Source organism: Schistocerca gregaria, chromosome 4 (genome assembly GCF_023897955.1).
Source record: "Schistocerca gregaria isolate iqSchGreg1 chromosome 4, iqSchGreg1.2, whole genome shotgun sequence".
NCBI classification, from domain to species: domain Eukaryota; kingdom Metazoa; phylum Arthropoda; class Insecta; order Orthoptera; family Acrididae; genus Schistocerca; species Schistocerca gregaria.
In genome coordinates, this window is record NC_064923.1 from 431,425,895 (window position 1) to 431,453,441 (window position 27,547).

The 27,547-nt window shown below is 39.4% G+C and overlaps 1 protein-coding gene across 1 annotated transcript; it reads left to right on the forward strand.

The window, feature by feature from the left end:
* Positions 1–1,934: 1,934 nt before the first annotated feature.
* LOC126268148 (cell division control protein 6 homolog) lies at positions 1,935–27,300 on the forward strand. The gene is made up of 9 exons (XM_049973684.1): positions 1,935–2,758; positions 2,854–3,030; positions 13,875–14,074; positions 14,200–14,366; positions 14,444–14,690; positions 16,486–16,657; positions 16,737–16,942; positions 24,510–24,653; positions 26,863–27,300. The coding sequence occupies exons 1-9, from the start codon at positions 2,521–2,523 to the stop codon at positions 26,959–26,961; spliced, it is 1,650 nt and encodes a 549-aa protein (XP_049829641.1). The 5' UTR covers positions 1,935–2,520; the 3' UTR covers positions 26,962–27,300.
* The last annotated feature ends 247 nt before the right edge of the window (positions 27,301–27,547 follow it).

Genomic DNA, 27,547 nt, shown 5'->3' on the forward strand with positions numbered 1-27,547 from the left:
TTGTTGAGTATTGTGTAATCTAGGTTCGATGGTATGAAAAAAATAGAAAGGAGATACTATGTTGTTAGTTTTTGAAATGGGGTATTATTTTTCCATGAGGCATTTGGTTTTATTTTTGTATGTGGATCTGATCTTTGGCTGATCTTACGAACATAGATATTTATAAAATGTGACATAATGTGAAAAATTTATAGAGTAGTATTGTTACTTAATTTCAGGTGAGCCACATGCATGTCTTGATTTAGGTGTTCCTTATAAGACAGTTTATTGCAGATTTCTCGTTGCAGCCATAATTTTGCCCCATATTGTCTGATGTGAGGTACCAACCTTGGTTCTGCTGAAATCTTGATGTTGATGTAGGCCGGGATGAGTTTCTTCTTTAGGCAAACCTTCCTGAAATTCACACTTTCGATGAATTTTACCATTTTTGTTCTTATTCTTAAGTATTTCAAAAAGTTATCCATATTGGTATACATTTAAGTCCGTAACTTTTGTTCTTTGGGTTTGCAGTGCAAAATATCTCCTCTAATGACATGATTATTATGAGTATCAGGCAGCTACACTACTCTTTAAATGGTTTATATTTTATAAATTACTCACGATGAAAGGGAGTTTTCCAGTAGACCTATGTATTCAAATCAGGGCACCCAAAATTAATAATGTTTACTCTTTTTACTGCATTACACAACGAACAGAAAAGGGTGGATGTTATACTTAGTCATCCATATCCACATAAATGTGGTCCAATAGTCTTTTTTTTAATCTAGGAGGATGATGACTTTTTTAATTAGATTGCACCTGGAACATGAAACTGCATAATCAGAACCAGGGCTGCAATATCACCAACACAGTACAGACAATCAGTAAAAACAAGCAGAGTCCCCTAACTGGAGAAGTATCAAGAATGGAGTCCCACAGGGTTGAGATTTGGGTCCTTTATTGTTCTTAATAAAAATTAACGACTTGCCACTCTATATTCATGAAGATGCAAAGCTAGTTCTTTTTGCTGATGATTCAAGTACAGTGTTCACACCCAACAAGGAAGAATCAGCTGAGGAAATTGCAAATATCTCGTGCACAAAATTATTAAATGGTTCTCTGCAAATGGACTCTCACTAAATTTTGGGAAAACGCATTTTATACAATTCTGTACAGTAAATGGCATAACACCATTGATAAATATAGACTATGAACGGAAGTCTGTTGCTAAGGCAGAATACTCAAATTTTCTAGGTGTGTGCACTGATGAGAAATTGAATTGGAAGAAACACATCGATGATCTGCTGAAACGGTTCGGTTCATCTACTTATGCTATTAGGGTTATTGCAAATTTTGGTCATAAAATTTTCAGGAAATTAGTCTACTATGCCTATTTTCATTCATTGCTTTCATATGGCATCGTATTTTGGGGTAATTCGACATTAAGGGAGAAAATATTCATTTCACAAAAGTGTGTAATCAGAAGAATAGCTGGAGCCCACCCAATATTACCTTGCAGACATTTATTCAAGGAAATCTGGATATTCACAATACCTTCGTAATACATATATTCACTTATGAAATTTGTCATTAATAACCCATCGCAATTAAAAAATAGCTACAAAGTGCATAGCTACAACACTAGAAGAAATGATGATATTCACTATTCTGGATTAAATATTACTTCGGCACAGAAAGGTGTGAATTGTGCTACCACAAAAATCTTTGGTCTTTTGCCAAATAGAATTAAAAGTCTGACAGATAGTCAACCAACATTTAAAAGCAAATTAAAAGTATTTCTGAATGACAACTCCATCTGCTCAACAAATAAATTTTTAGATATGAAGTAGTAACAGTAAAAAAATCAATCAATTAATCTGTGTAACGAAAACTTATGTTAAATGAGACGTTCCGCATCATTGCGCAATGTCGCATTCATAATCTGTGGAATAAGGTTTAATGTATGTATCTACGAAGCTGTCGATCTGAACCAGTTACGTCTTGGGAGCTCCAACTATCCAGAATAACGCAAGGAACGGTATACAGTAATAATAATAAGCAAAATTTTGCTACCGATCAGAGTTTTGGATGTTTAGAGATTGTTTGATGCTGCTATTTATTCTACACGTATCTACATGTGTTCTGCAAAATACAACCCAATCTAGGCAGAAATAAGAAAGTCTCATTGGGAAATGTGACGTAATGAGTAAAGAACAATATTATTTACTTATGCACTAATAACAATACGCTATAATAGCTAAATTGGAGCATTCAAGGGCCAATAATAATAATAATAATATTAATAATAAATACAAATTTGAAAAAACATTTCCAAATGTTTCTTCCGTTCTATCGATACCGATCGTTGTTTCGGCTATCGATTCAAGCGTTACCGCGCGTTTTTCGCGCCAAATCTAGTGTTGCTTTCAATGTGGCTGTGAAAGTGTGTGCTACTAAATCAACGGCATAATTCCGGTGTCTGTTATACGCTTATCAGTTTGTCTGCTTACGAACTGAACTAGAAAACGAAGTTCCACAAAAATGGCAATGGTACAGACGAATCTGAGATTTAAGGTGAGAAAGAATCCCCAGAGAACCTTGGTTGTGAAAGATTTCTACGGTTCGTGCAAAGAAAATACTGGTGCATCACGAACGAATGTATGTGGAGATGATAACAGTAACTCAAAGACAGGAATTGCTAGTGAAGATCCGCAGCAAGATACAGAGAATCGTATTGCGGCAAGGAAACGCTGTACTAGTAATGAAGTGAAATCAGCTGGTATTTTTTTTTATTTTTTATTTTTTTTTTTTTTTGAAATAGAATAGTTATTTATGTGTATGAAAGACGTTAGCCTTAACATGTGAATTTTTCAGATAGTCAAATTGATGGCGATGGCGGGAGTCCTCCAAAGAGAGAGAAATGTGTATCAGCAACAATCCCATCTACTACTCCATCCCAACTACTGATGAAACTGAACTTAACTAGTCCAAAAGCCAGAAGTGATTCACAAGACGAGAAACACTTAACCCCGAAAAAATTGTTCGATTCAGGTATGTTAATATACTTTTCATTGTGTCCCGTACACACCATGAAGAACCACCTTCAGGATTGTGTAACGACTCAAGGTACACAGTCACGAGAGCAAGTCGACATAGAAACGATAAAATATAACTCCTGTTCTTTTCTTTTCACACACATCTCAGTGTAAATTTGTATGATTGCTGCGTCAGTTTCATCGTGTAGCTATTATTTGCTGCTAGTAGCCTAATATTTACCTGATCACAATGGTATTTTTCAAAGAAAAATGCTTGTACATCCAAAAATTTTCGGTTTACCTTTCAGTACTTGGCTGCTAGTCTTCATTAGTGATTAGTGAAAACGTGTTTTTAATTTTCTTTAAATTTGCTAGCTTTTTCCAATGTCTTGCTTTATGTTAGATGTTATCTTCATGATCTTTACACGAAATACATGTTGTCAGCAGTAGAATGCCCTGCAGTCAACTTCAAATGCAGGGGTCTAAATTTTCTCAATAGCGTTTATCGAAAAGAAAATCTTCCCTCCACGGATTCCCATTTGAGTTCCTGAAGCATCTCCATAATACTTGTTTGTTGGTTGAACACACTGGTAACAAGTCTAGCAGCCTGGCCTCTGAATTGATTTGATGTTTTAGTTTAATTTGACCTGATGGGGATTCCAAAAGTGACCATTACACCAGAACAGGCTGCTCTAGTGTTCTAGATGTGGTCTCTTTTACTGATGGGACATGCTTTCCTAAAATTCCCTAAGGAAACCAAAGCTGATAATTCACAATCCTTACATGATTGTTTCATTTAATATCGCTTCGCAGCATTGCGCCTAGATATTTAGTTGATGTGATTTGTCAAGTGCAACACTGCTAATGCATAACTTACATTTTTCTACATTTGGAGCTAGTTGCCCTTTGCATCACACAAATTAGAAATTGTCTAAGTCATCTTGAATCCTCAAAGAGCTGCAGGATTGCTGCTTTCTCTGTACATCTGATTATTTATGTATATAGTGAATACGTAGCCCTATCGCACTTTCCTGTGCTCTCATGACGATAACTTTGGTTGAGGAACACTCGATGTTGTGGATGAGACACTAGTTTCTGTTAATTAATCTTTGAGTCACTCACATGCCTGGGAACCTTTTTGGTGTGTTCGTACATTCATTAAGTCTGCAGTGGGGGGCATGTCACTTTTCAGAAATCTAACAATATGAAATCTGCATGTTTCCTTTCATCTGTTCTTCTGCAGGATATCAAATGATAAGAGGGCAAGCTGAATTAGATGGTCACTTGGTGAATAGCACTATCTAACTACCATGAACCCTTGATGATAAGTGTGCTGTTTAGATAAGACGTAGACGGCCTTTGGTGACAAGCTGACCTGATTCACATACTTAAGCTCTTGAGTGAACTTGGTATTTGACGCAGCAATGCTCCTAGTAAATAAAATCAGAATGTAAATGTTTGTGGGTTAACACACCAATATGAATGGCATCCCTAGCGCCTTATAGGGCACATTCATTGCGTGTTCACCCGGAATATCTTCCACAGGCTGGATTGGAACCAATCGTGGACTACCGCATGCCCACCCTTGGTTTAGGTAGCCCTGTGGCTGTAACCACGCAACAGCTGGATTAATCGACAATCTTTTATTGTGTAAGGGGTTGGTTTCAAACACAAAAAACTGTCATCTGGTGTATAAAGTAAAATCATTTGATCATCTGAGGTCATCCTCACCCCATTGTCTCAGCTGACAGACAAGTAAGGAGTAGAACCACAATCTAAAATAAGCTACTAACACAGAGTGCTTGCTATGGATCATATTCAACTGTAGAAGTTCATTTTGTAAAATGAAGAAACCGTGTAACATTCAGTTTTGGAACACTTAAAATTCCGTCATCTGGTGTAAAGAGTAAAATTGCTTATCTGATAATATCCTCACCCACTGTTGCCATGGGACCAAAAGTTCAATGTCAAAAGAATAAAAGGGTCATACATTCCATAATAACCATTCCCTTGTGCTGTGTAATTGGATGCGTTCCCCATCACACAACACAGGAGAACTGAATGTGGGAAACTATTTGCATGGAATATAGCACTCTTGTTAGTAGCTTACTTTATATTGTAGTTCTATACCTTACTTGTCATTATCAGCTGAGCTAATGCTGTATGGCAGAACAATAAACATTGTGTTCTCTTCTTGTTTGTTTGGTTTTGAATGGTTTGCATTTTGATTTTGTTGAAATGCAGCAGCAGGGCAGAGGAAGGTGTTTGTGGTGTTAATGTGAAAGTAACAGGAGTGTGATTATCTTCTGGATAGTGATTACTGTCATTCCGCTTGGTATTTTCTATTTCCCTTCCAGTCATAGTCGGCATTATGAAAAAACTTAAATGTCAACATTATCTTACGCCCTCCTGACAATACAGCAGGTCAGCTCAGGCTAATAAAGGATCTTTGATTGGGAGAAATGGGAATGTGGTAAATAAAACATGCAGCAAACTATATGTGTGGCATGAGAACATTAAACACAAATGCTATAAATGTAATTTTGAATTTCTTCATTATATTTTTTAAAATAAGCCCTGGGGTCTAGTTTTTTCTGAGACCCACCAAACTGATTTTCTTAAAGGTCCTCTTCCACCAGTTTTACAACCCTTCTAAAAATAAAAAATAAAAAAAGTCACAATTTTACGCCCATTACTTATGAAACTGATAATTTAGTAATATTCACCCCTGTCTTTGGAAATATTACTCTCTTCTTTAAGGCTAGGTCACTCATTTGAGTGAGCAAAAAATTGGCAAAGTTTGGAAATGTTTTTGAGGCAATGGAAAGACATTCAAAGGATCTGTTTGAGGATTATGATCGATCATAGTTTATTTTATCTTAGATTTTCAGTACAGGACAAAAGCCCTTGTAATTAGGGTTTGAGAAAGGGCCTGTGAGTTTTAAGTATGCAGACTGTGTGCAGTGTAACCCCTCTGAAATCAAATACGGATAACGTCAGTTGATATTACATTAAACTTATGGCAGTATATGCCTAACCACAATGAAATGACCTTAAATTTAAGGATTTGGTGCTAACTCAAACTTCGAATTTGATTTTTGTGGGGGATTTTTCACTCTTTATGGCTTTACAAAAAAGTTAATGTTAATAAATTTCATATCCTATACATATAAGCTCCCAAGAAAAATGTTTACTTAGTTGAATCATTTGTATTTTATGCTGCGTGCAGTGTTGAAAATTTTTTTCTTGCGAAAAACCTGCTCTTGATAAAACTGAAGTGCCATGTATTTATGAAATGCTTAGAAAAACTGTAAAGACATATATCATACCTGTTTAAAAGATATTTTATGTGGGTCTTGTAAGAGGCTTTAGTGATTTTGTATTGCCATCAAGATGGCTGCCTGCAGACAATGTTTGCTATAGCATCACAACTAGTTTAAATCGGACTATACAGGGAAACCTACTTGCTGTGGACATTGTTGGAACAAATGTCACTTCCTCTCATGGACATGAAACTCCAAAAATTTAAAGTGATTGTAATCATTCTACACCCCCACCCCCTTGCGGATCCGGTTGTTAGTATAGGCCCGAGGTATTCCTGTTTGTCGTGTAAGAGGCGACTAAAGGGAGTCTCACATGTTTCAGCCTTAATGTGATGGTCCCCTGTATGGTTTGGCCTTCATTTTTCAAATTTTTTTCCCAAAGAGTGGGCTAATTGGAGAAGGGTGCCTTACATGGTGCATCGTGCTCATCATGCATCGAGATCTTTAGCGCACTTTCTTGTCATCACGTTGCAGACATGCCCATTCTCCATCTCTTTGCTGAGGACACCTTCCTGGATACGTTTTCCACCAATCATATTCAACACGATAGCCAGTCCGTTGTGGGGCCACCATGTACTCTGTTGGTTGTGGCCCCCTGACAACACAGGGATCATTCTGCTGATGGATGTGCCGTTACCTCTCCACATATGCAAAGGAGAAGATACCTGTCACCCTGGGGCATCGGGACACTCGGCAACGGGCATCCTGCCAGGTGGCCTTTGCTGCAGCTGGGTGGCGCCCGTGGGGAGGCCCCCTGGTCGGAGTGAGTGGCATCAAGGCAGATGACACGCCACAAAGCATAGTACATAATCTCTTGCTGGTGATCTGCCGCCATCAGTCTCTAAGTGGGCAAAATCTAAGAGCTAAGAAACATGTCCCCAAGTCGTTTGCCTTCCTGGCCACACCATGGGAGGAACGCCAGGCCAAGGACGGCAGTGAAGCTTATTCGTCCCTGTACCTCGTATGTGCGAGAGTTGATGGGAATCTTCAATGTCCATGAAGCCTCAGTTTTTTGTGGAGCATTTGGGGAGGTGGAGAGATTGTCCAAAAAGCGCTCTGGATCACTTTTGATAAAAACAGCATCCACTGCCCAGTCAGCGCCTTACTTGTTTGTGGCAAGTTGAGAGAAGTTTCTGTTACCATCATGCCTCATAAGAGCTTAAAAACAATCCAGGGTAATATATTCCACAGGGACCTTCTTATGCAGTCTGACGAGCTACGCGCCAATTTAGACTGGCGAGTTGCTCATTTCATATGTAGGTGTCTGAGGGATAACCAGGTTGCCACGGGCTCTTCATCTTGGCCATTGAGGGTGATACATTGCCCAAGAAGGTCAAGGCGATGGTCTAACGCTGTGATGTCAAGCCATATATCCCTCCCCCGATAAGGTGCTTTAAGTGCGGGAAGTTCGGCCATATGTCTTCCCGCTGTACTTCCAGCCCCACCTGTCGAGATGTGGACATTCATCGCATCCCAATACTCAGTGTGCCCCGCCTCCCACCTGTGTCAACTGTGGAGAGCATCATTCACCTTGCTCACCAGACTGCAGGATTTTACAAAAAGGGGAAAATCATGGAATATAATACTCTGGACCGACTGACCTACACTGAGACTAAGAGGAAATTTGAGTGCCTACATACTGAGGCTATGACCTCCGCATATGCCGCCGCTATGAGTATAGTTGTACCTCCATGAATTTGTCAACTCCTCTCGCCAGTAGGGGGTCACTTTGGTCACTCCCTTCCCAGGCTTCTGCTAATGGGAAAGATGACGCCCGCCAGCAGCTGAAGAGCCAAAAATCAGCTGGTCGTAGGGCTTCATATTCGTCCCTTGTCCCAGAGACTGATTCAGTGAACTCCTCCCAGCCAGGAAACCCAAGGAAAAGCGTGGGAAATTGAAAAAGAAGACCCATAAGAACAAGGAACTTCCAGTGGCACCCACAGCTCCGCTACCTACAAGCTCTGTATCTTAGGATGGGGTGGAGATTCTGGCGTCTGTTGAGGACCTGGATCTGACCGAACCCTTAGCTACAATGGATGTAGACTGCTCAGGCAAAAAGCTGGTGGCAGCAGGTAACTCTGAGGTGTAAACTGCCTCATTGAATATTCCATGCCTTCCCAGTCTCACAATTACGTCACCCGCCAGTGGAATTGCGGCGGTTTTTTCCACTGCCTGGCTGAGCTACGGCAACTGTTAAAATTTACACCTGCTTTCTGTATTGCCTTCCAGGAAACCTGGTTCCTGGCAATGAGGACTTTTGCCCTCCAAGGCTATAAGGGATATTACAGGAACCATAACTATAATTGAGCGTCAGGTGGAGTTTGCACTTATTTCCTAAACTCAATCTGTCGTGAAACTGTGCCCCTTCAAACCCCTCTTCAAGCTGTGCCTGTCAGAATATGGACGGCTCAGGAAATAAGTGTGCAATGAATGTCTTCCTCCAGATAGTGCAGTACCCCAGAATGTATTAGCTGCACTTATTGATCAACTCCCTAAACCTTTCCTAGTTTTGGGGCTTCTTAATGTCCATAAGCCCTTGTCGGGTGACACCGTGCTTACTGGCCGATGCAGAGATGTCAAAACTTTACCGTCTCAGTTCGACCTCTGTCTCTTTTAAGTACTGGGGCTGCCACACATTTCATTGTGGCTCGAGGTAGTTACTTAGCCATTGATTAATCAATTTGCAGCCCAGGATTTCTTTCATCTATCTGCTGGAGAGCATTTGACGACCTGTGTGGTAGTGACCACTTCCCAATCTTCCTGTCACTGCTCCAGTGTCATGCCCTCAGACACCTGCCTAGATGGGCTTAAACAAGGCGGACTGGGAAACTTTCACCTCTAATGTCACCGTTGACTCTCTCTCTCTCTCATGGTAACATCGATGTGATGGTTGAGGAGGTGACTACCGCAATCGTTTCTGCTGCATAAATGCGATCCCTCTCTCTTTAGGGTGCCCCCAGCGAAAAACAGTCCATTGTTGGTTGCCTGAAGTCGCTGAGTCAATTACAGAGTGTTGGCAAGCTCTCCAGCGACATAAGTGGCACTGTTCCATAGAGCATTTTATAGCCTTGAAACGGCTCCATGCCTATGTATGCAAGCTTATAAAACGACAGAAACAGGAGTGTTGGGAGAGGTACATGTTGACAACAAGGTGCTGTATATCACCTTCCGAATTGTGGACGAAGATCAGACATCTTTTTGGGTTCCAGACCCCAACAGGTGTCCCTGGCATTACCATCAGTGGCATACTATGTACCGATGTAAACGTGATTTCTGAGTACTTTGCTAAGCACTATGCTCGAACCTCTGCATCGGAGAACTACCCCCCCCAGCCCTTCGCACCCTCAAACAGCGGATGGAAAGGAAAGTTCGTTCACTACATTCCACAGTGAATCCTATAACGCCCCATTTACGAAGTGGGAGCTCCTCAGTGCACTTGCACATTGCCCCGACACAGCTACTGGGGCAGATCGGATTCAGTCAGATGATTAAACATCTCTCGCCTGACAAGTGCCATCTCCTCATCTTTAACTGGATCTGGTGCAATGGCATCTTTCCCTTGCAATGGCGAGAGAACACCATCGTTTTGGTGCTCAAACCTGGTAAAAACCCGCTTGATGTGGATAGCTATCGGCCCATGAGCCTCACCCACGTTCTTTGTAAGCTGCTGGAACGTATTGTGTGTCGGCTGTTGGGTTGGATCCTGGAGTCATGTGGCCTACTGGCTCCATGTCAGGGCAGCTTGTGCCAGGGTCGCTCTACCAGTGATAATCTTGTGTCCCTCTAGTCTGCCATACGAACAGCCTTTTTCAGACGCTAACACCTTGTTGCCATCTTTTTTTCTCTATGCAAAGTGTATGACACCACCTGGTGACATCATGTCCTTGGCACATTATACATCTTGGGGTATCCAAGGTCCAATCCAGATTTTTATCCAGAATTTCCTAGTCCCCCCCTCCCCTTATATCCACAAGAAGGGGTCCCGCAGCACTCTGTATTGAGTGTATCACTATTTTTAGTGGCCATAGCAGTCTAGCAGCAGTTGTAGGGCCGTCCATCTTGTCCTCTCTGTATGCAGACGACTTCTACATTTCGTACTGCTCCGCCAGTACTGGTGTTGCTGAGCAGCGCCTACAGGAAGCCATCCACAAGGTGCAGTCATGGGCTCTCGCCCACGGCTTCCAGTTTTCGGCCGAAAAAAGTCGTGTGTTATGCGCTTGTATCAGCATCGTACCATTCATCCAGAAACAGAACTTTACCTTCATGACGATCCACTAACTGTAGTGGAGATATATCGATTCTTAGGACTGGTTTTTGATGCCCGATTGACTTGGCTTCCTCACATTCGTCGGCTTAATAAGAACTGCTGGCAGCACCTCAATGCCCTCCACTGCCTGAGCAACACCAACTGGGATGCTGATCACTTTGTGCTGCTGCAGGTATACAGAGCTCTTGTTTAATTCCGCCTTGACTATGGGAGTCCGGTTTATGGTTCGGCGGCACCCTCAGCATTGCGTTTACTCGACCCAGTGTACCATTGTGGCGTTCGACTAGAGATGGAAGCTTGTCCTTGCGGAGGCAGAGTCCCTCCATTGCAGGTCAGGCGTGCACAACTGTTCGCCAGTTACGTTTTACAAGTTCGTTCTGCTCATCCGAATTGCCGTCTTGTTTGGTTCATCTTTCACATCGGTGGCCCAGGTTTGGGCTTACAATTGCAATTCACATGCAATCCCTTCTGTCCGGAGTCCTTGCCTTTACCATGTATACTCGAGGTCCAATTGTGTACACCTCCATGGTGTACACCTAGACCGCGGGTTCGCCTGGACCTTTCGCATAGCACAAAGGACTCTGTTCACCCCACGGCTTTTTTGCAGTCACTTCATCTCGATTCTTGACATGTACTAAGGCCATGAAGTGGTTTACACCGATGGCTCGATGGTTTATGGTCATGACGGCTTTGCATATATCCATGCCGGACTTATTGAACAGCATTCCTTGCTCGATGACTGCAGTATTTTCACTGCAGAACTGGTGGCTATATCTTGTGCTCTTGAGCACATCCGTTCATGCCCTGAGTAGTAGTTTCTTCTAAGTACTGACTCCTTGAGCTACCTGCAAGCTATCGACAAATGCTACTCTTGTCATCCTTTGGTAGTGCCCATCCAGGGGTCCGTCTATGCCCTGAAACGGTCCGGTTGTTCAGTGGTGTTAGTGTGGACCCCAAGATATGTTGGAATCCCAGGCAACGAACTTGCTGACAGGCTGGCCAAACAGACTATGCGGAAAGTGCTTATGGAGATGGGCATTCCAATAACTGACCTGCATTCGTTTTTACTTCGCTAGGTGTTTTAGCTTCCCAAACATGGAATAGCATAGTCTCAGTACGCGTAATAAACTGTGTGCCATTAAGGAGACTACGAATGCGTGCCAGTCCTCAACGCTGGCCTCTCGCAGTGACTCTTTGGTTCTCTTCCGGCGCCACATTGGCCACACTTGGGTGACCCACGTCTACCTCCTGGCTCCGAATTGGCCATGTTTGGGTGACTCACGGCTATCTCGTGTGCTGTGAAGACCTGCCTCAGTGTTGATACGACATCCAGTTGACAGTGGCCCATATTCTGGTGCACTGTCTCACTTTGACTGCCCTGTGACAAAATCTTGGGTTACCGGACTTGTTGCCGCTAATTTTATCTGACAATGCTTCATCAGCTGATTTTTCGTTTTATTTGTAAGGGTGGGTTTTATCATTTGATCTAAATTTTGGTGTATGTCCTTCCTTCACCCTAATGCTTTTAGGGTGGGGTTTTTAATGTGTTGCAGAGTTCAAAATTCCAAAATTTTGGAACAAATTTTTGCTCAAAAACTTCTCGAATTGTCATTCAGTCATAGATCATAACCATTTTTCAGAAGAGTTACTGCTGTTGATGTGGTACATGTATGGTCTTTTTCTTCCATTCCATTGAAGACATGAATACTAAAGTGTGTTTCAAAACATCCTCACTAATTCAGAGTTCAAATAAAAATATAAAAAACAGGTGAATCAAAATAATATTAACATAAATGATATCTATGAGTGAGTGAGAAGTTTTGTTCACGCACTTTGCTATAATGAAAGGTTGACATAATTATATCAAAATGAGGACTGACTAAGACATCGAATTGACATTAAGCTAGTGCTTACTGTAATCTTGACGAATTGCAGCTGTGGAGGGATGAAGATTGTGCTTATGCTGTGGAATCAATCCTGGCAAACTGTTATTTTCTGTTGCTTGCTGCCCAGCATGCTTTCTGGAGATGCTTCCACATTCCCCCTGTGGAAGAGAAGGAAGGCCACATAACATCCATACCCCAAACAACATTAACACTGTAAGGTGTTTATTTCAGCTGTCAGTAAAGAGATCTGCCCAGAACATGTTACACCTCTTCAGTTGATTAGAAGGTGCAACAAATTTTTCAACAGGACTTGAGATTTTACCTGTACTGGAGTGGACAGAACAGTTTTGAACTTCTTGAAAAACACCACATAATGACCTTATTACTACTATGTCATGTGTGGTTGGAAGATTTGGGATGATTTGTATTTGCTTTTTTGAAGAGCAAGTGAGGCAGTAAACTCTTCAATCATACATGCTTGATTAACACATTATTTTTTCACTAAGTATCAATCAGCTGCAGATTTACCAGATCTGGTTTTAGCAAGATGGAGCCACTGCTTACGCAATTCAGATTTCTCTCAAAGTGCTGAAACAGAAGTTTCCTAGATGCTTAATTTCTTCATGTAACATCACCTGACCAGCGTGATCGCCAGACCTTACACCCTGTGAGCCTTTTGTGTTATGGCATCTGATGGCTGAGCTGTTCAGAACATCAGCTGAGGTCTCCACCTCCCTAAAAACTGCAATACAGGAAGAAACTAGTCTTACTGCTAAAGAATTAGTCATTAGTTATGCAGAACTTCCGAAGTGCATTTGACAATACATTGATGTGGAGGATAATATTCGACTGAAACATTGTTTAAAAAAATGAAAATTTCCACTGTATAGATACCATTCAATTTAATATAGTTTCTTTATCCTGATCCATCTGTTTTTTATTTGAACTTGAAATTAGGTGTTTTGCTTCACTGTGTGTATAACCCACAAGATGATCCTTTTCCCCAACCCACCTCTCAGTGAGTCTAACTTTAGTATATTACCAGTGAGTTAAACTTGCCTCTTTAATCATGGTCTCATTAAAAGCTATGTGTAAGTGTAAGATGCTTTGTGGTGGTGGTGCACTTGCGTGAGGTAAAATAATTGCATTATTTTAAATTATTGCAATTTTTGCATTCCCAGTATTCTTGTATTTTCTGTAGTTTTGTTTCTAGGGCTTCATCCCCACAGTACCTGTGTGTCACATCACTAAAGTTTATTTGACCTTCTTTGCATAATGTTAGACTCAAATTTTGAAGAAATGTAGTAATTTGTATTAGTTTATCATCACCTGGCATACTAAAAGGTACAAATCTACTTATATTCATTCATTTTCCCCTTTTCAGATCCTGCCTTTCATCAAGCAAGAAAGGCTCTCCATTGCACGTCCTGCAATGGATTACCTGGAAGGGAAGAGCAGCTGGAATTCTTCCAAAATTATCTGCAGGACCACTTACTTCAGAGAAAGCCAGGAACTGTTTATGTGTCTGGTCCTCCAGGTACAGGAAAGTCAGCTTGCCTGAAAAAGATAATGGGACTGAAAGAGGTGGGCCTAAAAGCAGTGTGCATTTTTAAATTAATAGTACTGCTCTTATCACGTGATTTGAGTTAATGATGATAACATGTTTAACTGCTCTGTTAGTTTTCCTAAAATTCCTTCCTTTTTTGTAGATTAATGAAGGTTACAGAACAGTTTACATAAACTGCACGGCATTAAAAACTTCACAAACAATATATTCACGAATATGTTCTGAGCTGAATCTGAAGACCTCAACAAAAACTGTTAAGGAATATGTAAAGATCATTGAAAAGTTGCTCTGCAGCAGCAGGAAAATGATGTGAGTAAGATGTAATGAGAAAATAACCTCTTATTTTTTGGATGTGTGTTGATTTAACATATGTTTTTCTATTGCAGATTATTTATTTTGGATGAAATAGACCAGTTGGATAGTCGAAATCAGTCCGTTCTGTATACATTGTTTGAATGGCCATCAAAACCTGATTCAAAACTTGTTTTAATAGGTATTGCAAATGCACTTGATTTAACTGACCGAGTACTTCCTAGGTTACAAGCTCGTGTGGAATTGAAGCCAAAGCTTGTTCATTTCCCACCATATACAAAACAGCAGATTGTAACTATACTATCTTCAAGGTTATCAGAGGTAAGATTTTAATACTACACAAATTTAGTTAAGTTAGTAGGATAAAAACAAAAGAAGTGATTATTTGACTGAGAGTAAGCTCTTTATTGGGTTGACTCCCCTCATCAAGGGCTTATGTCATTGATGTGCGCAACTGAGCCCCAAGTAAATTAAGACTAATCATGCAGTACGATCATTAAAAGGTTGGGTGTCAATGTTTCCCATATATTTATTAATAAATTTGTTTAATAACAGCTGATTCAGCAAGAAGTGATTTAATTATTTGATATAAAGTGGATGTATCATATTAGTTAAAATTTACTGTAGATCATTTGACCAAAAAAATCATGCTGAGTAGTTGGAAGAAACCACAGGTCACATTAGTCAGCAAGAGGAATGGCAAAAGTGTTGCACAAAACTACAATCCAGTATCCTTGGCATCTGTTTGTTGTCGAGTCGTAGAATATATTACATGCTTATGTGTAATAAGGTATCTCGAACAGAATGAGTGTAATTGTGCTCATAGAGCAAATGTGTTAATTTATTGGAAAATTTCAGGAATTTTAGTCTATATAAAATCAGAAGAATTTAACATGATTTTCAAGGAGTCCTTGTGGTTGTACGAAAGTTTCTATGATGTCCTCCAGGTGTGTAAACATAAAGGAGAAATGTGTAGAGTAGAAATGAGGATGTACAGTGCAAATGGGGGTGGCAAAACAAAGAGATAGGAAAAAGAAATGAACAAGAGCAAGAGACACTAATATAATTGTGGACACCTGTGTTTTTGAGATTTTCTTGTTGAAAATAGGAATATGAAGCACCCACATGACAAAACTACCATATCTTCTACATGAGAGCTGAATGTTTAAAGAATTCCTTATTGAGATACAACACTACTCCCTCTTTATCTAGGTGCTTCTACTTGTTATAAGTGCCCTTTGTACTTCAGTAATCATTGTTGCTGCAGCTGCCTCATGGTTACTGACACAGTTCTGCATGGATATTGGGGAAGAGGTCACGTCTGTTGCTATTGGATCCAAAGTATTTGAATCAGGAGTGGGATTCTGAACAATCTATTAAAGGTAGTTATCAGGGATTGCTTTAGTATTGTTTCATGGGACATCTTGACACATCCACCACTTACAAAACTGTTGTTATCCCAATTGAAGGCTGGATTGTGAGTCTCCTGTAATGACATTGGTTGGAGTGGGGAAGGTACGTGCTAGTGAACTTGGATTTCCTCTAAAGTTTTTGTTGCATATGGAGACGAGTCTGGTGGTAGACAGAAGGATCAAATTAAATTTTTATGCACACCCATTGTATTGAGTTTTGCCCAGACAGTTACGCATACAGTTTCAGTTATTGTCTTGGTGGATTTGTTTGTCTGCTATGACAAATACACCACCTCTGTTTACCATTAGCCTATTTTTCCACTATATGATTAAATTTTCCCCAAAAATCTCACTGTTGTCAATTTATGGTTTTAAACAGCTTTTTCTCACATCAAATAGCAGGAGTGCAGTTACTTGATGAGTTATTGTATCATTACTACTACTACTATGCTAGGTACTTCCGAGTAAGGAAATGAAATGCTTATGATACAGATTAAACTCAACATTTGTGCTGATTGCTTATTAACAGATATGTAATTTTTTAAAGGAATTTTTTATGTAATCTCTCGAAGCTTTGAAGCAAACATTATTTTGTGGTCATGTAAGTGTCATTGTATTTCTTTTTAATTACAGTTTGAAATCCTCTACTGTGAGCCAGGCATATTTATTTTTGTCTTCTAATGTCCACATTTCTCTTCTTCCAGTTCAATGTAAACCAGATATTCAGTCCTGCTGTAGTGCATCTTCTAGCTGCAAAAGTTGCATCAGTGTCAGGAGATGCAAGACGTGCTTTAGACATTGGACGGCGAGTAATTGAAATTGCAGAATCTAGACTTCAGGCAGACCCATTGCCATTACAGCCAATTGCACAAAATGGTATGTAGTACTGAAAACACACCTCACATTTGAAAATTCAAATAATTTTCATGTTCTAAACTAAGATGTCTTCCAACAGAATCAAATTCAGCCAATCCAAGATCACCACGTAAAAGCACTGGAGGTGTTGATACTAAACTAGTTATGGATGTTTTGAATAACATTTATGGGACATCACAAACCCTTAATGAAGAAAGTGCATTTCCTATACAACAAAAGGTTCTTGTTTGCACATTGTTACTATTGTTGAAAAGTGGACCAAAAAAGGACATTTCTTTAGCAAAGGTAAGCATTTATTATTTATATACCCACAGTAATTCTAAGTTAAACAAGGTATTGTGCACTTATACAGCACTGGTAGTATTCAGTAGATATTTCTTTATCACTACTGAAAAATTTTTGTAGGGAAAAGTGATCCAAGTGCATTCCTTTATATCACCTTCATCTTGACAAATATTTTGTGATCTGAGGTTTTGTATTTAATTAATCAAGTAAAATTGTCATACAAAGCAAGCAGTATTTTGCTAGTAGTAAACATTGTCAAGTGACAAGTGGTACTTTTGTTACATGGTGATTAAAAAATAACATTTGCTGTTACCAACTTAACACACAATGCAGTTAAGCGCCAAGTTCTTGCTTTAAGCCCAAAATTTTTTTAATTATATTGTACACCTAAAATGCTAAATTGTAGACCTGATTTTGCAGCACATAGGTAAGTGTTAATTCTCTCGTTACAAGGTATCATAAGTGTTGATATTGCCATGAGGTAGTCAGACAAGGAGTAATGTGTGAAGATTGTCGGTTGGAGTTCCATCGGGGCAGTTATAGTGGGGAATTAAATGGGAACTCAATGAGCCTCATGCATGGAAATGTGAGCTCTGCAAAAAGACAAGAGAATTGCTGAACAGAAAGTAAAGATTCGTGCCTTCATGCTGAATTAGATTTTGTCAAATTTGAGGGGGGGGGGGGGGGGGGGTAAGAACTGGATAAAGGTAACCAGTAATGGGCAACAGCTATATACTTGAGCTTCCAATATCCAATAAGTTCAACATGTTGCCTGTATTAGGAGGGGAAGAGCATCATATAGCTGCAGATGACATTAGGGTGCAGAAGACTTCCAGCAAAGAAACTTAGTGCCAAATGATATCAAGAGATAGGGAAGAAGAATTGTGCTGCTATGTGGTAGTCAAAGCAAGGGAGTAGACCAGATGGTACAGGAAACATTAGGGACACGGTATTGTGTCAACAGTATTGTAAAGCAGATTGCTGGTCTTATCTAGATGATGGAGGACATACAAAATTTGTGGAAGGATTTTGTTTGTGGGTTGGGTGATCATAGTTGGTGCAGGAAACAGCCTGACTAGAGAGAGAGAGAGAGAGAGAGAGAGAGAGAGAGAGAGAGAGAGTACTGCTTTTGGGGGTGACATTGATGGAATAAGAGTAGCAACTGCACCTACAGGTGAGCTCCGTAGAGGTCCTGCAGCACAATGACCAGCCCTGGCTCAGCACTGCTGTGAGCTGTATGACATGAAATAGAGCAGTCTGCTGTTGACTGAAATGAAATCTTAAGTGCAGTGCCTGTTTCTACAATCAGAGGTGGGATGTGTTATTGGTGATAGAGATGTCAACCTTGTTCACTTTTTTTCAAAGTGTTTGAGAAGATGGTGTACTCTAGAATAGTAACCCTCCTGAGCAACAATTCCAAGTAATCAGTGTGGATTTTAGAAGAGTTCCTCGACTGAGAATGCCATTTACATATTTGCACACTAAATTTTACAAGAATTAAATAATAAAATAGTGTCTATTGGTATTTTCTGTGACCTATCTAAGGAATTTGAGAGTCACAATAGCCTCCTAGATGAACTGATGTTCTGTTTTATGGAATTGGTGGTACGGCCAACCAGTGTCATACCTAATCAAAAGAATGCAGAAAGTTGTACTGGATAATTCAACCAATTTAAGTAGGGGACTTCTCTTCTGGCTGGGGAGAACTTCCAGGTTCCACAAGGCTCAATCTTAGAAGCACCAATGTTTCTCGTATATATAAATGACCTTCCACCTTTTGTTTGCAGATGATACTAGCACTGTAATAAATCCAGACAATTTTAAACCCAGTGATGAGAAGACATGCAAAATATATTAATTCAGATTTGTACAGAGTAATAGTAATTTTTAGTAATGAAGTACTGAAGAATGCTAATTGGGCAGCTTGTTTGTGATACACAACCCGCATACTTCATTGCCATGCAACCATGAATATCCAAATACTGAAAGATCTGTAGAATTGACTATGGTTTAGTTAACTGATTATTGTAAATGGATATATAAGTATACCAGTTATGTTTTATGTGACTTATGCATTGAGCAAGTAAATAGAGATGACATACAGCAGTGGAAGAAATGTTAAATAATATCCTTTAAATTATTATTGAGTGCTTTTCTGCTAATAGTGTCTCAGTTTCAAAAAGACACAAGTTCACTTCAGCTCCCCTCCCTAGATTTACTACACTAATGACAAATGTAACACATCGTGAGGAAATACCTTACATGGAAATTTCAAATTTGTTTTTGACGTGGAATAGGTGACAACTGTCAGAGGAGGTACTGTTAGTGGTTGGTGCACTTGATATGAAACTATTAATTAACCTGAATCCTGCTAGGGGCTTTAGGTATTGACTGAATGGGAAGGATTCTTCCAGGTTCCACATAAAAAAAATTGGCATAGGATGGTGCCATGCAAGTAATCATGGCAGCACAACAGATTCCTTTATATATTTGCCCTGTGAAAGTGAAATAATTATGGATCAGGATGTGGTTAACTAAGGACAACATTGTGAAAGATAGTATTCCATCACTGTGGGACAATGGGTATGGGGATGTTGGTGTGAAATGATGTTGAAACCAGACATCTGGTGGTAATGGGGCAGGATCTAGGCAGAGGAAGTGAGCAGTGTCTTGAATGTATGTGGGATGTTACAGACAATGGTTTGGAGATGTTGGGCAATGAAGGCAGAGGTTGTTCATCAGGAGCTTTGTACCCAGCCACAATGGGATGACCAGAGGGGAGGTATTTGGAGCTGGGTTTACGGAATTTGAGGAGTAGGTAAAAGGTAGGACTGGGAGGTATGAGGAGGGAAATTGATTCACGTGGACTTGCTTGCGATCCTGATCATAATAATTTGTATGCAAAAGTGTACGAAAGTTGGAGATCTGCAGCCAACTTGTTACTGTAATTCATGACCACTGTGGTGGAGCCGTTGTCTGTAGGAAGGATAAGGTCTGGATTGATTTTGAGGTTATGGATAGCTGTGTGTGCAATAGGAGTGATGGACACACTGGGGAAAGGGTTTAGAATGGAAGGCAAGGCCAGGTTTGAAGTGAAGAATTCCTATAAGATAACTGGGGCATGGTTGGATGGAAGCAGAAAGGATAAAGTTTCGTTGGACTTTTGAACTATTGTAAGCAACGCTATGTGGAATTTTGGAGATTTGAGGCCTTTGCAAGGTACCAGGACTTCTGCAGGGATCAGTATTTCCACTTTGACAGCTGTCACCCATTTGATGTCAAAAAGTCTCTTCCATCCAGCCTTGCCACTTGTGGCTCCACATATGCAGTGGACAGCAATTGGTGAAATATAATAATCTTACTGACAGTCATTGTCCTATCCAGCTCATCCATAAATGAATTTATTTTCCAAGTTTTAGGTCAACCAGTTTTGAACAAAAAGCAGAATGTAAGGCTAGAAAATAAATTTTTCACTTAGTGTCTTCACGGGGCAACATATATAATTGTGGTATTCCCTTTATAGTCACCCCACTACCCAGTGAACATATCGTCATATATTTCTCATTATGTTTGTAGGTTTTATCCATAGAAACTTGAAAAGTGCTTACATGCTGTGTATTAATCTCTCTCATAAATCCTTACCAGGACACAGCACTCAGGTTGGAGACTTTTATACTGATCCACTTTCATGTATTTTCTTTTACCTTTCTGCTCTGAAACACTATCTTCCAAATTATCAGTTCAGCATTGTTGTTTAGACTTAAGAAGTTCTAGTCTCTGTGATCAGCTGTTAACAATTTGGTGCTGTCAACATTTTGTTTGATGTTCCTTTGCGTGTATGTGTATGTCTGCTAACTTTCTAAAGAGCTATGGCGCAGTGACTTGTCAGCAGTTGCTATTTCGATGTAAGGCAAATGGCCCATTTACAGAAAACTCTTTCAGCGTTACCATCCTTTCGTAGTTTGCAGACAACAGTGTGCTTTATTGTAAACAGCAGCAGACATTTTAACATACAGGGTTAGAGGTAACAGAAATGTTACATGCATTTGAATTTAATTTAACTATATTATGACACGGATAGTTGCTACTCGCCATGCTGTGTTTGGCTCCAGCTGCCAGACTCTGGTCTCGCACGTGCGTGCCTGTGTTATTTATTTTTGACAAAGGCCTTGTTGGCTGAAGGCTTACTTTTCGACAGTCTTTGTGTTGTGTCTGTGACTTATCTCCACTACAAGTTGAGTGGCAACTATCCTTTTCATAATATTGCTACTAAATTTGATATGCTCACTGAATATACTCTTCGCTATAAAGTAGGTAGCAGATACTGCACAAATGAAGGTACTCAAAACCAATTTGCAAGTACTAAAAATATACGTTTGTTTTCACCTAACACTTTTTGTTTCACTCTCTTGAACAATGTCAATGGTAACATTTTTGTCTGATTCTCTTTACATCTGGAAGTGTCATCTGCTTGCATATTTATCACTGGTTGCTAATATGGTTTTAAAATACCATTACCTTATAAAACAACTACAAACACAGTGGCCAAATAGAAATTGAAATCAAATCTAGTTGGGGCAAGTAGTTAAAATTTACAAAACACATTTTTGATTTTTCTGAAAATATGTATATTTGACCCTGATTTTTCTGAAAATATGTATATTTGACCCCTAAACGTTACAGTAGATTAGCTCAAGCCTGTCCTTTCCACTCACACTGTCAGTAACACTTGTCCTTTCAGGAGTGTTCAGATTCATTACCACTTGTCGTGTCCACATTAATAATTTTCATCGATGGCAACTTCCATGGTGCTATTGTTCATTCAGTACTAATTGTGCCACCTTATTGCAGTACCCTCTCCAGTGACACTGTGGGGGCAGGTGTTTGCAAGCTTCTGTAAGGTTTCACTGGATATTTGCCCAGGTGAATTCAGTTGCATTGAGGTTACATTTGTATGGCAGCAGGTGGACGACTTAATAGCCTAGACTTAAAGACACTTAGTCAATGACATTGCAGTTAATCTTGCTCTTCTGCAGCCATTCCATCGTTACCACTTCCATGTTGCTTCTTATTGGTATCTTGTCTAGCTGCCTGTTGTGATACGTCTTATTGCCCATGACAATCACTGAATATGAAGGATTCCTGCTACTTGGTACAAGCTTTTGGACAACTTAACTCACACATGGTGTATAGTATCACACCCTTTCTGAAGTTATAGATTTCACACTGGACTTAACCAGCAACTCTCCTAAGGAAAGGAACAATTTACTCTAGAAACTTAGACAGCATTGTACATCACATCAGGCAAAAGTATATCACATCAGTATGTAGCTGTACTTCTATATAAAGTGATTTGGCATGTACAAGCCAGCAGTTACTCAAGGAATATTTAGGGAATTGCTTAAAAAAAAAAATAGCTCAGTCGTGAGTCAAGTCTTTACTATAAGTTTTCTCCCAGAGTAACTTTGGGTGTGCCTACATGATCTAAAGCGCCTGCCTTTCAGAAGTGAAGCAGTTCTGTCTGGTTAAAGGTGCTCTCTGATGAAGTTGCTAGCGAATTCATGCCATCAGTTTAAATAGTAGCATGTGTGGGAGACAGGTAGTGTGTAGACTCGGAAGGGGGGGGGGGGGAGAGTCTGTAGAGCAGAACACTGTTGTTTCTCTCATGTGATGCAGATCTAGAGTAGAACAGACATCTTTCTTGGGAGACAGTGTGTCTGGCTCTACACTCAATGACTGGCCACAAACAGTTCTTAACATGAACTGCCTCCTCTTCCACTTGTCTCTCCAGTCATTCAACGTCAGAGACTAATCTACACTTGGTAACTTCCTACCTTAGACATTCCCCGTGTATATATACATTTTATCTGAGTTCCTTTTCTATCATTGAATATCAGCCCTGGACACCCACTTGATCAGTCCTGACTGCTCGACCACTTGCGTATACTCCGGAGCTGAATATGATGACACCCTCCCTCTCCTTGCAGTTATGCAGGCAATAATCAAATGCACATATTAAAATAATTTTCATGGACTAGGACTGTTGAATAAAAGAATTACTGAAACTAATTTCTTCTTTGGAGATTCTGATAAGTATTTGTGAACTTGAAGAGTCTCGTTAGCAGATTGCTTTCTTGATTGAGCAAGTGGATGTAGCAAATTCATCTGTTATTTTTCCTTGTCGCATATTTAACAACATTCATCATCATTGTGTGAGTGTAGCTGCAAATTGCTGTTCTTTCCATGAAGAGGACTGGAAGGAGTTGCAAGGTGCCACCATCATTGAAGCAGCATCCTCAGACTCACTTGTTTTTGAAGCAGTAAATTGTATTGCAAATCACAAGTCACATCACAGTGAAATTAAGCTGGAAACAATATGACTAGAATGTCAGAACTATGGTTGTTGGTAACGATCAGAAACAAGTGAATATTCCGGAATGAGAGTTTCACTCTGCAGTGGTGTGTGCACTGATATGAAACTTTCAGGCAGATTTAAACTGTGTGCTAGACCGAGACTTAAACTTGGGACCTTTGACTTTCACAGGCAAGTGCTCTACCATCTGAGCTACCCAAGCAAGATGGGTAGCTTAGCAGAAGCTCATCTGTGAAGAAGGTAGGAGACTAGAAGAGTTTGGAAGTTAGGAGACGAGGTACTGGCAGAATTTCTGCTGTGAGGACGGGTTGGGAGTCATGCTTGGGTAGCTCAGATGGTAGAGCACTTGCCTGCAAAAGGCAAAGGTCCTGACTTGTGGTCTCAGTCCGGCACACAGTTTTAATTTGCCAGGAAGCTTCAAGTGAGTACTGTTCCAAAGACACAGTTTTTAGAGGTAATATCGAAACAGTGGCTGTTGAGTCATTGCCCGTGGCTCTTTAGAAAGTAAACAGACAATAGCTAAACTTCATTTCCCTTGATATTATACAGTCCAGACTACTTTGTGCTGCTGGCATGCGCTAAACAACATTTTAAAATGCAGAAGGCCTCACTTACATTACTAATTGCTTCTGGCAGCTGTCCTGTTTTATTGTGCCTCAAGATGATTCTTACACTTTAGTTATTGGAATCCATAAAATGAAGTGGGCCCACAAGTTATGCTGAACAATTAGTGCTCCATTTCAATTGTCAGATAGTGGTATTACAGGAATTTCTTAAGTTAACTGTTTCATGATGAGCACTTGAACTGAAATTTTTCCTTCTTGAATAGATTCTGTTTATGTTGTTTCTTGATAATGGTTACCACCAGAGTACCTGAATGAGACAATAAAGATCCATAAATAGCATAAATAGCATACAGGTTATTCACAAAGTTTCATTTTAATTAATATATTAATATTGATCATATCATGTGTTTTCTGTTCTTGTGTAAGCCAACTTTAATTTCTTTTAATATGTTGTGAGTTGCTCCTGTGTTTGTTGAATTGTATGGTAAGATCTTAATAAAATTAAATGCCTGAATAGCAGCATTAGTCCCACAGCATTCTGTTATGCTTCTTGAGATCTGGAATTTGCATGACATAAAGTTTTTTCCTTTTTGTAAATCATATTTTCAACATGAAATTTCATTTGCAGCTACACGAAGTGTACCGTCGTGTTTGTAGTAGAAGAAATATTTTAGCTGTGGATCAGGCTGAGTTCAGGAGTTTGTGTCAAATGGTTGAAATACGTGGTATTATCCGGTTACAAGGTGCTCGTAAAGAAGCGCGGCTCACAAAGGTAACTTGAACACCTTTAGTATGTCTTAAGAGTTTTGCTGGGTACAGACTAACAATCTTGTTTCTACTTTTTCTCTGTTGGAAATTTTATATGCTATTATTTTTTCAGTCTTTTGCTTTATACTAACTTCACAGGTGTTCCAAAGTCTTCACGTCAGTCTCTCTCTCTCTCTCTCTCTCTCTCTCTCTCTCTCTCTCTCTCTCTCTCTCTCTCTCTCTCTGTGTGTGTGTGTGTGTGTGTGTGTGTGTGTGTGTGTGTGTGTGTGTGTGTGTAATATAACTTCCAAGTTTAGAACACAGAAATGTTACTCTGGGATGACAGGCATCAGTATATAGTTAAAAGAAACCTTTTTATGTTCAACTTTATTTTCCTGTGTGAAAAATGTTTTGTAATTTGTGACCTGCAGTTGTAAGTATTTCTGCAATTCCTTCAAATGTTTGATGAGGGGGCGCTAAAATTTGTTCACACATTATGAAGTTAATTCTTCAGATTGTAAAATAACAGTAATTAATCTGTAGAATTTAATAGCATAATTCACAAGTATAATACACTTTATTTGTATTTTTCTGCTAGTAGCCAATTATTTTATGCTTAATTTAACACATTCAACATATTTAAAGCATGTTTTGCTCATCAGGTGTTCATGCATACAGATGACACATAAAGACAATATCAAAGTATAAAATTACCTAGAACAGTTGTCTTTACTCTTCTGTTGCTGTAGTGATTATTGGGATATTGGAGGTAGGTGGGGGGAGGGGCAGAGGGTGCCCAGAAATTTGTCAGTGTTGAAGTATGCTGGAATACCATGTGAAGTTTTCCATGAAGTAACTGACGCTAAGTTGCTCCAGTTAAGTACGTTTGCAGGTATACAGGTTCTAGAAGATTAGCAATCATTCCAGCTCAAATGTTTATGGGAAACTTATTTTGGTAGATCTTCCAGCAACCGCATGTTGGTGGTCACTCTACCAAATGTGACTGTTCAGAGTGTTAAAATAAGTGGCACACATGAACTAAGCCACATTTATGGAAGGCAGCACCATTAGCATTTTGATGAAGAAACCACTGCACAAATTCCACGTGTTGTGTGAAATATGGTTATTCTAGTGGTGTACCTTCCAGATGCTTAAGTGACGTATGCCCATTACCGGTTCCACAACATGTATGTGGATGAAAATCTATTGAGAAAGCTATATCATAACATCCTCAGAATCTGATGTATGTTTATGGATTTATTTCATCAACAAAACTAGTTCAGTTTATATTATAAAGTTAATATTTTAATACTGTAGTGCTCGAGAATCACATAATATATATATATATATATATTAACGAATATAAAACATTTCAGAAATGTCAGTGTAATTAATGCTGTGTTCTTACATTTTTTATGAATGTGAGTAATCACAGCCAGAAAATTCATGGCAGCACTATAGTGTGAAACAAATCAGGAGATGTTGACTGATTGGTAACAATGAGAAGTAATGAGATAAGATTAGGAGATGAATAGGATGAAATAGATAGGGATATAGCTCTGGAATGGACAGAATCTGGAAGAAGACCAGTTGGAAGACCATGAACAAGCTGGAGAGACCAAGAGAAGTGTAATTTTAATTGGAGAAGACTATAGTGGGAACAAATGCTATACGATTGACTGTGGGAGTGAACAGAAGATTGGAAGAGGCTTTGTGAACGACTTGACTAAGCAGAAACATATCAGGAGAAGAAGATAGGAATTAAAGTAATTGCATGTCATCCAGTGCCAACAAGCTTACATCCAAGACTCACAATTTCACAGATTTACGGTAGTGATATCTACTGTGAAAAGACAAATGCTTGTTACACATTTATTTACAAGTGGTGTGTGTGTGTGTGTGTGTGTGTGTGTGTGTGTGTGTGTGTGTGTGTGTGTGTGTGTGTGTACACCAGTGACACTCAGTGATCCAGCAGTGAATTTCAAATGGCAGATAGAAAGTGGTGGTATAACAAATTTATCTCTGGGAAAATAATTTTATTTCCTCTTAGGCAAGCAAGACTCGTCATGTATTTAAATGTTTCAATAGTTACCGCTCTGTCCCCCTTTCTCCCCTTTTCCTCCCCTTCATTGCCCCCTTCTTCCTTTTCCCTCCTCAGCACTTAATTTTTTGCAGCATTTGTATTATCTGCTAAAGTTCAATCTCAACTTAATATTTTGTTTTTCACCTTCCAGGTTTGCTTACAGTGGGATGAGGAAGAAGTTGCTGCTGCTCTAAAGGACAAACAACTTCTTGCAGCAATTATGAATGACAAGTCTGCTGTCTTACCATAACAGCATTATTAGCATTAACAGAAAATGCATTGTAATTTATTTGTTGAGACTTGCTTGTATTTTTGTGCCTGAAAATTATTGGACAGGCAGCCAATGATAAAAGTGATTGTTAAAGCAATCAGTGTGTATAAATTAAAGAGTAAACTTCATGTTGAAGTTATCCCAAATATTGTCTGGAATAACTTATTTTGTGATGTTGGGAGAAATGAAGTTGGGTAAATTTGTATAATGAAAATCATTCATATTTTTCATTGCATGAGATTTTATTTCAAGGTTGTGTGTTTTGTACATGGACTTTTCCTGTCAACAAAGGAAATTAAAAATATGTTGATCTTTTTTAATTATTTTTTTTCTTGAGTCTTAATCCTTTTAACAATACTATAATTACCAAATATGACCACAACTGACATCATTTTCTTGCAGCAGATGAATCTACAAAATAGGAAGCTATTTCTTTTTAAATCCTGTAAAAAAAAAATTGAAAGGCTATATTTTGAACTGAGGAAATTGAAGGGATTAAAAAGACAAAATGTGCCACTTCTATTTAGTACAGTTAGTTGGGGTAACTTTGGCACTTTGAAGGTAG

Coding starts and splice junctions, on each gene's coding strand:
- LOC126268148 (XM_049973684.1), top strand. CDS start 2,521: ATGGCAATGGTACAGACGAATCTGAGATTTAAGGTGAGAAAGAATCCC. Junction 3,031..13,874: donor GAAAAAATTGTTCGATTCAG/GTATGTTAATAT, acceptor TCCCCTTTTCAG/ATCCTGCCTTTCATCAAGCA. Junction 16,658..16,736: donor ACAGCCAATTGCACAAAATG/GTATGTAGTACT, acceptor GTCTTCCAACAG/AATCAAATTCAGCCAATCCA.